This window comes from Podarcis muralis, chromosome 1 (genome assembly GCF_964188315.1).
Source record: "Podarcis muralis chromosome 1, rPodMur119.hap1.1, whole genome shotgun sequence".
In the NCBI taxonomy this organism is placed as follows: domain Eukaryota; kingdom Metazoa; phylum Chordata; class Lepidosauria; order Squamata; family Lacertidae; genus Podarcis; species Podarcis muralis.
The window spans coordinates 59,894,042-59,908,218 of record NC_135655.1 but is presented as its reverse complement, the minus strand read 5'-3'; the positions used below and the strand labels follow the sequence as shown (position 1 = coordinate 59,908,218).

The 14,177-nt window shown below is 40.8% G+C and overlaps 1 protein-coding gene across 1 annotated transcript in view; it reads right to left on the bottom strand.

Moving 5' to 3' along the window:
• SLC6A5 (solute carrier family 6 member 5) overlaps window positions 1–14,177 on the bottom strand; it is a 68,210-nt gene that overhangs the window by 15,731 nt on the left and 38,302 nt on the right. The window contains exons 12-13 of the mRNA XM_077929015.1: window positions 12,941–13,072; window positions 12,259–12,358 (exon numbers count right to left, since the gene is read on the bottom strand). Coding sequence (XP_077785141.1) covers window positions 12,259–12,358; window positions 12,941–13,072 — 232 coding nt within the window. The remainder of the gene's footprint in view (window positions 1–12,258; window positions 12,359–12,940; window positions 13,073–14,177) is intronic.

Genomic DNA, 14,177 nt, shown 5'->3' with positions numbered 1-14,177 from the left:
AGGTGAAGAAATCAGTCTCCTTCCATCCATGGAGTTGGAAGGATGGCAACGATTGGCGTTTTTGTAGGAGAAATTATGTGACTGGCTTACAAACAGCACTACACAATATGAGTGTTGGTTAATTGCAGATAAACAATAGACATAGGAACAGGGAGTATTTGTGAGGAATGACTTGGTGAGGAATGACTTTGGTAGACAGGATCCATCTTGTCTATACTGAACTGCCTTGGCATGCCACGGTTCATAATTTAAACTAAATAAAAGTACAAAATACAGATATAAGAGCAGAAATGAGCAACAGCGCAATTTTACTTCTCTCTCCTGAGGCTAATCTTGCAGAAAGAAACTAACTGAGCATTCATTGTGTCCTTAAGGAAGAATAAAAATAAAGATAGTTTTGATTATTCTGGCAAGGGTGCAGAGAGAAGTGGATGAAAGCAATTTAGTTTAAAAATGATTCTTTTTTTCCACTGGCTTATAGTTCTTTGTGCATTGCCTTGCATTTCACAATAAAGTAAATGAGGATTATGCATGCGATTTATGACATGCAGTGTGAAGCCCTAATAGCGCCTTACTAATCATTCACTCTTAATCTGAGAAAATGGCAAATTAATGTTTTTTGTGTATGCATGTGGAATGCTTGCCAGTTTGGGGTAGGATTACAATACAGAACTAATGAAACAATCCTTAGAAAAGGTTTCCCCCCTCTTTTCTAATTTAAAAACTGGAGAGCTCAGTGAACAGAACATGTAACTAGAACTAAATACCCAAAGACAACCTGCTTATTGTTATTATTTTAAAAATAGTAAATACACAGAGAAATATGTTACTCAAGTGGTAAACTGGTGATTGAGTTAAGAGACATAACACATCAAGCTGAAAACGTATTTGAAGAGAAAAAGAGAAATGGTACTGCAAGTTTAGGTAGCACCTCTGAAGGCTACAATCCTAACTGCATTTTCCTGGGAGTGAACCTCACTGAATCCAGTAGAAGCTACTCCTGAGTAGACATGGCTCAGAATGCACTGTTAAGGATGCTTATACCAGTTGCTCTAAGAATGCCTTTTAACCTGGAATGTATCACTTTCAGAAGTTGTTTATGCACTATTAAAAAGAGAAGAGAAGAGAGCTGGTGAAAAATTGATTTTCAACTAAGCAATGTGGGAGATTTAAAACAACAAAACACCCTTTGTGACCTGTACAAGAACACTTAGCCAACTCCCCCCCCCCCCAAGTAAATTCAGAAGTGGAATCCAAGGTGGCATAATTGTGGTTTCCAGGAGGTCTCCTGTCAAGGCACAGACCAGACTCAGGCCTGCTTAGCTTCAGCAAGGTTGTAGTCTTATGTGCCTTCAAGACCATACTCTGGATAAGTAAACATGCTAAGTTACATTTTTACCGTAAGTTAAATGTGTAATTTGACGTTGTATGGTTCAAACTTGGAAGTTTTAAATTACAGTCACCAGTAGGGAGTGGGTGTGTCTGGTCAGAACTGGGACCACAATGACCCTTTCTCCCATGTCAAAATTCTAATAAAAATCATCTCTCTCTCTCCCTCTCTCCCTCTCTCTCTCTCTCTCTACCCCAAAACTGCTATTTGACTTGGTCCAAAACACTGATAGCTGCTTTTTAAAGTTTAGAATAATAATAACAACAACAACAACAACTATGCAATGCCGATTAAGGTGGCTGAATAATCTAGATAATAATTAAATAGCTGCAAAGCCCTGGTGAAATCAAAATGACTTCAAGAATTGGCTGAAAGTCAAAAGTGAGGCTGCCTGTCAAATCTGTGCTGGAAGAGAGTGGGACTGGTGACACTAAATGCCTGGGCTTCTGTAACACAGGGGACAACTAACAGCTCTCCTATGGATGACCAGGGGAATACATTTATTCAAGTCTAAATTGATATCATGGCTTTACTATTTTAAGGTTTATACTTTGAAGTACAGATATGGCACAAAACAGAGGCAGCTTGTTTCAAGCAGGACACCAGTTATATAGGGGCTGTGTGTGTGTGTCTGAGCTCGTGCAAGACGCAGCTTCTTTTGTACCACTAAAAAACCTGGGCGTGCAACAAGGGTAGAATTAGCATCCAGACATATCAACTTCCATAGGCAGCATGGAACTGAGAAACTCTAATTCAGCTAAATAGCTGAAAAGGTCTATTTGTATGGAAGAAGAAAGCAGGATAGGGCATACACCCTACCCATCTTAATTTACTGCTACAGCGATCAGTCTGAGCATCACCTATTATTGTGACGGACTGTCACACAGGCAGGAGCCAGGTGATAGATTTCACTGAGAACTGACAGGCATTTGAAATAATGATTGCTGCTGTTCACGGGGTGTAAACACATCCCAGTTTCACCTCCAGTTAAGCAGGTGCTGCAGGTTTCTGTACAGTTTCAAAAGCCTTTCTGATGGTTAAATGTGGCTGAGTTGGGGATCTCAGCAGAAGAGAAATAAACAAGGAACAGATTTCTGTTTCAAATATATTTACAGTCCAAGGTTGCCAGGTATTTTATCACAACTCACAACTTTTAGAGCTTTTAGAACAATGTCATTGTTCTGTATGGGACAATGACAATAAAGATATCATATATTGTTATTTCCTAAACTTGTATCACTGACAATAAAGCAGTAGGCATGCCAGCTTTCCTTCAAAAATACACATTTCAAGCCCTTTTGGATACTTAGAAAAGGTAACTGCCATAGATCCTAAAGGCTTGGGAATAAATACTGAATAGAAATCCAAATATATTTGCTTAGTTCATGGTTTTAACTCAGTGTCAAAGTTTAAAGCATGGGCTTAAATGGATATGAGAAAAATATGAAGGCATGGGTTTTCTTTCTGTAAATACTGTATTAAGTGTTTCACAGTAACAACAGTCAATGTGGAGAGAGTAAGAGTAAGCAACAAATGGAAGGATTGACATTTCACTCGCGCCACTCAGTGGTCAAGACATGAATAGCACAGAAGTGTTTCTTAGCAGTTTCATATTACAGATACAGAATAGGAATTGTAAGCATTTTAAAGATGTTTTAGAAAGGCTTTCTTCCCCCTACAGACATGCTTAGAGGCATGTAAACACATTACACTAAGAGAGCAACACTTGCTTAAAGCATCACTTTTTAAAGGGTGGAAGAACACTTGGTTGTTTTACAAAGCAACAAGTGTACACTTTTACACACACAAACACTTGTACATATGTCAAGACAGCTTGTACCTGTGTTAAGTGTAACTTGTGGGCAGACCTCATAATACAATATTGTTCTATAAGCTTCCTTGTGAGACAAAATTGGAGGGGCCAAACAACACGTGCTGTTGCATCATATCCTATGTATGAGCCTCCCAGAATTGTCAGTGGGAAAGAGACTGCTGAGCTAAATAAACTTTTAGTCTGATGCTCTAGAATAGAGATGGGGAACCTAATGCCCTCCAGGTGTTGCTAGACGACAACTCCCACCATCCCTAATCATGGACCATAGATAGATAGTTTATTACGGCCATAGGCCCATATTCAATACATCATACAACAAAACAGGTATAACAAAATAAAATTGATAAATTAAAATACATTTAAATCAAGTACATCTCAAACCGTAAATTTCTACATTCCATTAAAATAAGAACAATATAGCGCTTAAAATATCAAATTATCAATATATATCAATATTATTTAAACAAAATCAATAATCATAGAGTAATCCATTTTTCCTCTTATAAGCTAATACTGTTATCAGAAATCTGGCAACAGAAAGGGACCTACTCGGATCAGAATCTTGCAATAAATATATTAGCTGTGTTTCCAAGGAGTCACCTGGGATTTCCAATAATAAAGGGGACAAGAATCTGATCCGAGAAACTGAATATAGTGGACAACAAAATAGTATATGTTGTAAAGATTCTATAGATCTATTATCACATACACACACCGTTGAGATCCGACCATTGGAAAATCTATTATTCAAGACATTGGAAGGGAAGGCGTTAAATCTTGCCTTAATAAAGGCATATCTGTGGGCCGCTACAGACAAAGAAGTCAAGTAAGATGGTATCTGCTGCGAGGGGACTATGCCAAGATTTAATGGTGAGCAAGTGCCACTACCCAAAATGGTGTTTTGTTGTAGGTCAATCTCCTCAAGTTTTTGAGTGAGGGTTTTTTTTTTGCTGTGGCTAGGTCCAATTCCAATAATTCTGATGGAGATAATCCATAGGTCACTACTTTAGAATGGATCTCTTTTGCCCCTAGGACGGGAAAATTATCTCTCCAGAGGCATTGGATCAAATACAGATTTGGGAGCCTATGCCTTAGGGACAACCAGTAACAAAGGCTACACCTCCAAAGAGTATTTTCTAAAGATGTAGTTTTTAATTCTAAGCGAATAGCTGCGTTACTAACGCACTGAGGGAGTTTTAGCAGTCGTCTTAGAAATTGATTTTGAATTACCTCCAAGGGCATCAAGTTTACTGCGGTCCCCCATAAAGGAACAGCATATGCCAATGTTGCAATTACTTTAGCTTTGAATACTTTCAAGGCAGATGGAACATGAAGAGCCCCGTCCGAAAAGAAAAAGCGCAATAGTGCAAAGGATAGGGCCTTGGCCTTGTTTAAAATATATGCAATATGCGCCTTCCAACCCAGATTATATTGGAGAAAAACTCCCAGGTATTGAAATTTATAGACCTGTTCAATAGGTTTTCCATCTAATTGCCACTTATAGGATTTCCGACTTTTTGAGAAAATTAATACTTTTGATTTAGATTGATTTATAGTGAGGGAATTTGTTTTACAATATGAAACAAAGTTTTAGTGCTCTCCTGAGGCCAATTCTTGAGTAGGATAAAATCACAGCATCATCAGCATAGAGTAATAATGGGCAACGATAATTTGCGAGACAGGGGGGGATGGATAATTTCCTGAGATTCAGCCAATGGTATCCTCATATCACTAATGAATAAATTGAAAAGAAAAGGAGCTAGGATACATCCTTGCCGGACTCCTCTGTTGATGGGGCTAATCATGGACCATGCTGGCTGGGGCTGATGGGAGTTGGAACCCATCATCATCTGGAAGGACACAGGTTCCCCATCCCTGCTCTAGGTTTCTTATGTTCCCAGACATTAAAGGGCAGCAAAAGTATTTAGTTTATTACAACATTTTTACCACCATGGGAATACACTATCTGCAGTGGTGTAGCGTGGGTTGTCAGCACCCGGGGCAAGGCAAGTAATTTGCGCCCCCTAACCCGTGGATTTGCACCCCCTAACCCGTGGATTTGCGCCCCCTAACCCGTGGATTTGCCCTAACCCCAGATGTTGCGCCCGGTGCGGCCGGCCCCCCCTGCACCCCCCACGCTACGCCACTGACTATCTGTCTCTATTGCCTCAGGCCCCAAAATGTCTTGGATTGTTATTCAAAAGCCTATGATGTAAATAACCTGAAGTGCTGTGAATTTAGTCCAAAGTTGTCTCAGGGGATGGAGAATTCAGATACGCTTGTTACTAATAATTAGTCATCTTAAGATTGCAAGGTATTAGGGTTAATGCAGCTATGGCAATGGCACTTGGAAAAGGCCAGGGCTGGCTAGCACAAAAGGCATTGCAAGTCAAGGTTGGCAGGTGACTTGCAGACTGGTGTGATAGCACAGCAGGTCACTCAATGGCATCAACACAGAGAGTAATATGTTTAAAGATGGTTTGTCCTTCAAATTCAAATTTAGACAAATCCTTATATATGTCAAACTATGGCAACGGCTCATTAAAACTAAAATTAGGCTAGGTTTTCCTAATATAGGTACAATTATGATAGAAATCATATGTGAAGACCAGTGACTGAAGTGCTACAAGAAGTGTCTTATTCCACCTCACAGACATATACATACATGCACATGCACAACCCTGAATGCATTTGCAAAGCTATCGGCTGATCCACTGAGGTGGAGGAGGAAGGGCAGCGAGGAAGATCATCTACACTCACACGAACTGCTGAATGCCACTTCGTGCATGTTTTCCCATCATAGTTATTAATCTCATGCTGGAAAACATAACATCAGCACAGACTCTGAAAGGACATACTGAGAGCTAGAAAAGAACAGAACTGTCTGATCCTATCACTAGGAGACCAAATGTTGTAGAGTAATAATTTGTAAGCACTTTACCAATTAAATGTGCCAAGTTGTAATAATGTGTATGTGAGGGAAAGTAAGGGGTTTGACATACAGTCAAGATTCAGAGGCAGTTCTGGTTCAAGGCATTTTGCAGCCTAAGTGGGGGCCAAATGGCCTAGGATCAATGCAAGTGCTGCTGCACCATTCAGACACCAATGCTGCTTTCATCCATTTCCCCTCCACCCAGCCATATCGGCCTCAAGCAGACTTCTCTTCTAGAGAAAATATATATGTGCTTTTCTTCTAGAAAAAAAGGTGCCAGTACTGCATACCCTTGAGTACCCCCAGAAAAAAGCTGTTATCCTGCAGGAATTCCTGTCTACACAAGGAGTGTCAATATATTTCAGGGATTTTGTATTATGGTACCATCACTGTGCTGGGTTGAGTTGCATAGACAAAAATAGAGAGATTCCTGCCCTCAAGGCACTGTCAATGGAGAACAGTGATGTTGCTGATGGAAATGAAGAGTGATTAAGTGGGAAAGGGATTCGAAGGACACGTTGAGTATGTCATGACGAGAAGATATGGAAGCAGACTTATCAGATGGATTGGGTATACAGGACCGGACAGAGGGACAGTTCTGGGGCAGAGAGGTATAATTAGGTGTCATCGTTATACTGGTGGTTGTAAAATCCACGACATTCGCTGTGATGACTCAAGGCAGTGTACAGGGGGCACAGTGAAGACCAAGAGCAGACCCCTGAAGTAGCCAGACAGAGTGGGGTGAAGCAGATGAGAACCCCACAAGTGGCATTATTGAATAAGCAAACTGACAGGAAGAGAACAGAACTGTGAAAACTGAAAGGAAGGGTGATAGCTCAGTGGTAGAGCACATGTTGTTGCATGCAAAAAGTCCATAGTCAGTCCCTGGCATCTAGGAAAAACCCTCTCACCCAAGGCTCAGGAGAACCACTGTAGACAATGCTGAGCTATTTACTTCTACGTTCCTAAGGTATGAAAGTAGTCAGGGTGATGGTCAGCTGTATAGAAGGTAGCAGAAAGATCAAGTGGGACAAGGTTAGAATATAGACTTTTGAATCTGATAGCAAGAAAACCACTTGTAATGTTGGCTGGACAGTTTAAGTGGAGGACAATGAGAGAGATGAAGAGTGGGGTTTGGAAAAAGAAAGTGAAGACAGAAAGAGTGAAGAGCAAGAGTGAGACAAAGGGAAGAAGCAAGACTGGTCAGTTTTTTCCAGGGTAAGGATGGGTCAATATTTTTTAGAGAAAGGAAGGATGAACTACTAACTCTCTCAGATTATTTTGGGTCGCTCAGCTCAGCTCTCTTATCCTTATGCTTAACAGAGCTGTGAAATCCACCAACTCATCCCTGAATCTTGCTTGATAATCTGTCTCAGGATGAAAGAGAGAAGAGTCAAAAACTCCTGACTCTTCTGAACTCCTGATCTTTTGAAACTTTCAGTTTCCAATTTACCAGTTAAACATGTAAGCAAACCAGCTTAGCTGACTCTCAACAATCCCTTAGCAGAGCTGGAGGAAATGGCTAGCCAGGAATGCTCTGCTAGAGGCAGGAATAGCACCCAGTTTGTATTCTCTCTAAGTGTGAGTTTCTTATAGCTTGTAAGGATGCTGTTTTATGAGAATTCTTTCCACTTCCAGCTAGGTCTGTAATGTGTTTCTATTACAATAAAATAGCACAAAGGGGCAATACAAATCTTATAAGCGGGTCTTAAAGTTGAAACGCCTCGCAATATATCCAGCGAGTATTCAATTCATTTACAGTAAGTCAAACTGGAAGATGTAAAGAGAGATGCCTGACACTTTAATGCTTCCTTCTTGAGACATACAGCAGTACGCAATCACCCATTTCATAAACAACATCTGGTGCAGCGATTTGGGATGTTGCAGTTGCTGTTGTTAAAAGGTACAGGCAGAGAGAGAGAGAAGAACCTCACTCCATCACAAATCTACAGACTACACAATCCTGTTATGGATATTCCCCACTTCTGACTCAGAGATCTGTCAGCAGCTTATTTTGTTCCAAATTTTATTGGATGAGGACACATATGGCCTCCGTTGGTTTCCATGGAAACAGGCTGCGAGCATCAATTGGTTTCCAAACATGACTTGGTTCCTTTACCAATAGGAATAGTTGATTGTGAGAAACTGGAAATTTCTTAGAACAGACTTCCCCAAACTAATGTTCTCCAGATGTCCTGGACTACAATTCCTATCATGGAGGATAAGGCTATCCATGGCTACTTGCCGCAATGGCTATGTTCCACCTCCACTGTCAGTCGGAGGCAGTATGCTTCTGAGTGCCAGATGCTGGGAATCTCAAGTGGGGACAGTGTGGCTGCACTCAGGTCCTGCTTTCGGGTTTCCCAAAGGCAACTGGTTAGCCACTGTAAGTACAGGAAGCTGGACTAGATAGGCCATTGGCCTGATCCTCTTCTTACATTGATATACCTGATCATTGGCCATGCTGGCTGGGGCTGTAGACCAACAACATCTGAAGAGCACCAGGTTGGGAAAAGCTGTCTTAAATGGTGAAACCATATTTGTCATACATGGTACAGCCTCAGTTATCCAGGTCTCTCATTTCTTCTTACAAGACCCAGTGCCTGGATTCTGGCAGTAAGACTCAAAGGCTTACTCTCCCTGTGCATATAGCATCTTGCTAAAGGAAGGATTGTTGCCCTGCTATCTCACACTCTTCAGCACTACTGCTGTGGGTGGCCAGCTACCAACCCAGCAGGGTTCATTTGATGAAAGGCATCAAAAGTACTATAAATAATGGCTTGGGCTACTCAATCACAACAACTTATCACTCAGGCATTGGCTGAGCTGCTCTCAGACTGCCTCTCTCCCTGCTTGTCACAGTTCAGTTACTAGCTTGCCTTCAGGAATCATTTTACATTCCCAGCAATTTCCTAGATTGCCTGTAATCCAGTCAACACTGCCTGTGTAAGCCCGGGACTTTCTCACTGCTGGCTTTGCAATGGAAAATAACCCAAAGCGCTCATAGATCACCATCTGCCATAATTGACATCAAATTATTCAGAGTTATGAAAACTCTTTTAGGCTGCAAAGAGCTCCAAAAAAAGGGTGTAACCAAAATGGAAAGACAAGCAACAAAAATGGCAAATGGGACTTCATGTGTGTGTGAAATGATGCACACTGAGACAAAAGATCCCAAATGAACAGGTAGTGACTAGCTAGAAAAGTGCTCTTGAAGTTGTCGGTAAAAACAAACATAGTGTACAGTATCAGTGAAAATGGCAAATTCTATGCTGCAAATCCTTAAGAAAGGGAGTGAAAATAAAAGGGCCTGCAGAAACAATAGATCGATCAATGGCTACAAGCTGTAAAGGTTATATAAAGGTAAAGGGACCCCTGACTATTAGGTCCAGTCGTGACCGACTCGGGGTTGCGGCACTCATTTTGCTTTATTGGCCAAGGGAGCCAGCATACAGCTTCCGGGTCATGTGGCCAGCATGACTAAGGCACTTCTGGCGAACCAGAGCAGCGCACGGAGACGCCGTTTACCTTCCCACCGGAGTGGTACCTATTTATCTACTTGCACTTTGCCGTGCTTTCGAACTGCTAGGTTGGCAGGAGCTGGGACCGAGCAACGGAAACTCACCCCGTCGCAGGGATTCGAACTGCCAACCTTCTGATCGGCAAGTCCTAGGCTCAGTGGTTTAACCCACAGCGCCACCTGTGTCCCCAAAGGTTATATAGAGCCTTTCAAATCAGAAGCAGTATGCCAATGAATATCAGTCACTGGGAAGCAATGGAGTATCGCCTTCACAGACTTCCAAAATATATTGGGTTGGCTACTGTGGGAAGCAGGACACTGGGATAGCTACCTTTGGTCTGATCCAGCATACCTATTCTTACAATAGTGGGAACTTCATGAATGTTCAGGACTCTGCACTTCTCTAGAAATCCATCTGGGTTCAAATAGGCACATGAAGATACACTTTAATTCCAATGTAGGCAGCATATCCGCATACACAAAAGAATTAAGTTGCAGATCTGTTAGTGTGACTAAATGAACAGAGGTGCCATTGCAGACTTATAGTGCAAGCATGTTTTATGAAGAGGAGTGGGGAAAGTGACAGCAGGACCCATTTGGGAATCCAAGAGTCATAGCCCCTGTTCTCCACATCCATGGACAAAGAGACAAAGAGACAATTCATAGGTTATTTCTCCTCTGGCCATCCTGCTCACTTCTCATGCTGAATAAAGCAGCTGTCATTAGCCTAGAGTTTATGGGAACTGAGCATGAGATCCTCTCTGATATAGACAATGAGTCAATGAGAAAGGAATCACAGGCAGCACGGATGGTCTTGGGGACATCTGGTGGCATAATGTGAAAGAAGCTGAAAAAGAATTATTCAAAAGCAGCCACTTCCTTACCTGTAAGGCTCTGGATTACCACTTAGTTCTGTGCAGAGAGTTGTGCTACTTTTTAATGGATTTGCTGGTTCAGCTACCATAACCTCAACTACCAAATCTCTGATCAGCTTATCAAGATAGTTGACTTTTGTTTAAACCCCACCATGCCAAGATGATAGTAAATACCCTTTATATTCACGTCAACACTTTTCACACTCCACTTCTAAAGTCATTAGCTTTTATTTTTCCTATTTTTTAAAAAAATTCAGGAACTGGTGTATTTCTAGAATTGACTTTGTGGAGGTGAAAATTAAATGAATAGGCTCAACTGACTGACAGATTCCCCCCCCCCCCCAGTTAATCAGACAATCTGTGCCTACACTCTACCAAACATGTCACACACTCAGAAACTCTAGTTTCCCTACAAGATCTGTCACAAAATATTACTTAATTGCACAAAGGAATGTCTTAACTGCAATATCAGTATATATTGTAGAAGAAACTAGATACCCTTGAACAGACTGGGGTGACAGCGGAGTGCTGTATTCTTAGCCTCCTTGCAAGCTTCATGAATGAAAATATAAAATAACTTCTTTTGTGTATTCTCTAATCTTCCAACAATGTGAGATAAGACATGTACATTTTCAGAAAAGGAAGAACAGGGCTAATGACAGTGCTTAATTTCTAACATTAAATATGGTAGGCAACATCATGCCTGCACAGCCATCAGCTATGAAAATGCTAATCTCAGATATGAGCGAACTGGTTGTGGTCATGTAATATTTCACATGCACAATCATAAAGGACTGGAGATGTGCAAGCAAGACTCAGACACATGAAGGGACTGCAATTCCCAGATTATATATGAATAGCATTCTTAGCGCCTATGGTGGAATGATTCCTAAGGTAGTTGATTTGAAGATTGCAGCCTTCAGAACTTGGATTCTTCAGAGTCTTCTGACAACACAAACCTGGATATTATACTGTAAAAAAATCATACTTCATGCCACTCTCTGAAAACTGGAGGCAGAAATTTCCATACATCCAAGACATATTATTTTCTTGCAATTCACAGTGTATTGCAAGATAACTGGTGGGGAGAAGGTGTGTGCTACTGATAAGCTATTATTACAGGTCATTGTCCTAATTAAGTTATTCAAATTGCTTAAAGCAGGCATTCAGACAAAAGCAGTGAGTGCTATCTACTAAGAACAAATTCTTTATATTACTTGTACCTTTCCATACAAACACACTTTGCATTTGTATTGCTTACAAACATTATATGACTTACTAATTCTGTTTATACAAACTAAAAGTGCATGAGTGTACCATCGTTATTAAGCCATTATTAGAACCTGAACCTTGGCTACTGTGAACCTATATTCTTATTTGTGTACCACACAAATAGATCTGGCTGGTATGCCTCACCATTACTTTTATATAGCCTATATTGCTATTAACTGAACATCCACTTTAATTTTAAGAAAGTGCTATCTATAACAAATGACTTGCTTATCTAAGGAGTCCAGCTGTAGCAATATAAAAAAGATTAAAGTTTTCTTACTCTGAGTGAAATTCCACAGAAATGTTTGATTTTCAAACCATTAAATGATAAAAGTCTTTTGTTTCTAAAAGTGGGACTAGTTGTGTGCAACTCAACACATTTTCACATGTACTTATCACTGTGTGATCTAGATATATAGCACATTGTTTTCTTACCATAAATGTATGAAATGCCAACAAGTTCAAAAATGGCTATTATAACAAGAGAGTAGGATGCTGCATAGGTGTCCACAAGCTGCAACATGTACATTCCACCCTAAAAGTAAACATGTAATTACTAACAGAAATGCCAAAAGATATTAGGAGATAATGTATGGCAGCCCAACTAACTAAATAATATTCAGACAGGAAAATGTTTAGATTACTGCTGCTTGCCATCATGTACTAAGAAATTCCATTATATTTCAGTTCTATATGGAATCTGAGCCCACATGCAAGACCATTTTATGCATTCTGTCTCATACATTGGCAGATGCATGGTCCAATTCCTTCTTCCCACCTGATACATACTGGAATGCATTGCATCACAGAACAGATCTGTTCTCAATTAAGATGAAATTTTTTTAAAATGAAGTGGCCTGTGGTATAAAAGGTAATATTCATGATAATAAGATACTGCAAGAACGCAGATATTACCTTAATGCCAAATCATATTTTGTAATACTTGTTAAATCCCACAGTATCACATGTCACACATAAAATTTCACTTTGATCCATGCATTTTGTTTGAAAACCTAATAATCCCATGGACTTCTTCCTACCAATTGTAGGAACAGACCTTGTTGCAATAGGAGAAATCATGGGATGCAATGTGTACATATTATGGCAACACTTTTACCTGAGTGATCATAGGAAAGCCCATGATGAAAAAGGCGACACAGCATCCAAGAGTAAACAGAGGCTTGTGAGTACGTAAGTACTTTGGGAACTCATCTGAAACTGATGTCACTATCGTCTCAATAGTGGCAAACTAAGGAATATCAAAAAAGAACAAGCAAGACAATAGTAATCATACACACAAAAACACATTTTGTTTAACATGGCATATGTAATATTGCTGCTAAAACCACTCTATGAAACAGAAACTGGTATGTAAGCTCTTTGAAGACCATCTAGTTGACTCTTCTACTCAGAAAAATGTAGATCCCTACACCAAGCTATTCCTGTAAGATTGCACACAATAATCTGCATTAACTGTGGGTTAAATAGCAAGCATGAATAAGAAGTTGCAGATGGGACAACGTGTCTAGCTGTTAACCAGAAGGTTGGTGGTTCGAGCCTACCCTGGGAGAGCTGTGGACAGGATTCCTGCATTGCAGGGTGTTAGACTAGATGACCAGTGGGGTCCCTTCCAACTCATAGAAGTCTATGGTTCTATGCCGGCCTGCACAATCTAAATAATCTTTAAAACATACAAAACTACTCAGATAGCTCTGAGTGAAGGGTTGATCAGTTCAAATGATCCACTGGAGCAATTTTACTCATACATTTGTGGCAATGGAGATGCAAAACAGTGAAGCAACATGCATTCCACATAATGCCCTCTTGCGCCATATGCCTTAAAATGGCAATACTTGATGATTGAATTGATCTCCAATGGAGACACCAGACATCTTGAAGTATGCTGAAAAAGGTGTCTACTTCCAAGACCTACCCTGCCTTTTCAAATACACCCCAAGCAGTCTTGTTTCCAAACATCATCACTTCCTCCAGCTTCATCACCAACCCACAACTCTACAAAATTGGTTCTCCTTGACCCCTGGTGGCTCTGCATACTTGGAAACATCAGCCTCCTGCTAGGACAATAGTTTACTTCATGCCAGTAGGCTTACCTGCCCCTGGTTTGCCTGACACAGCCAAGTTTGAGCCAACTGCCCTCTAGCCCACAGGTTCCCAAACACCATGTTTCCTTCCCTTCTCCTTCCATTTTGTGCACCCCTCTTATTCCCCTCTTTGAAGCAGATGTTCTTTCCTGCTCAATAGCCTGGGTAAAGGTAAAGGTACCCCTGCCCGTATGGGCCAGTCTTGACAGACTCTGGGGTTGTGCGCCCATCTCACTCAAGAGGCTGGGGGCC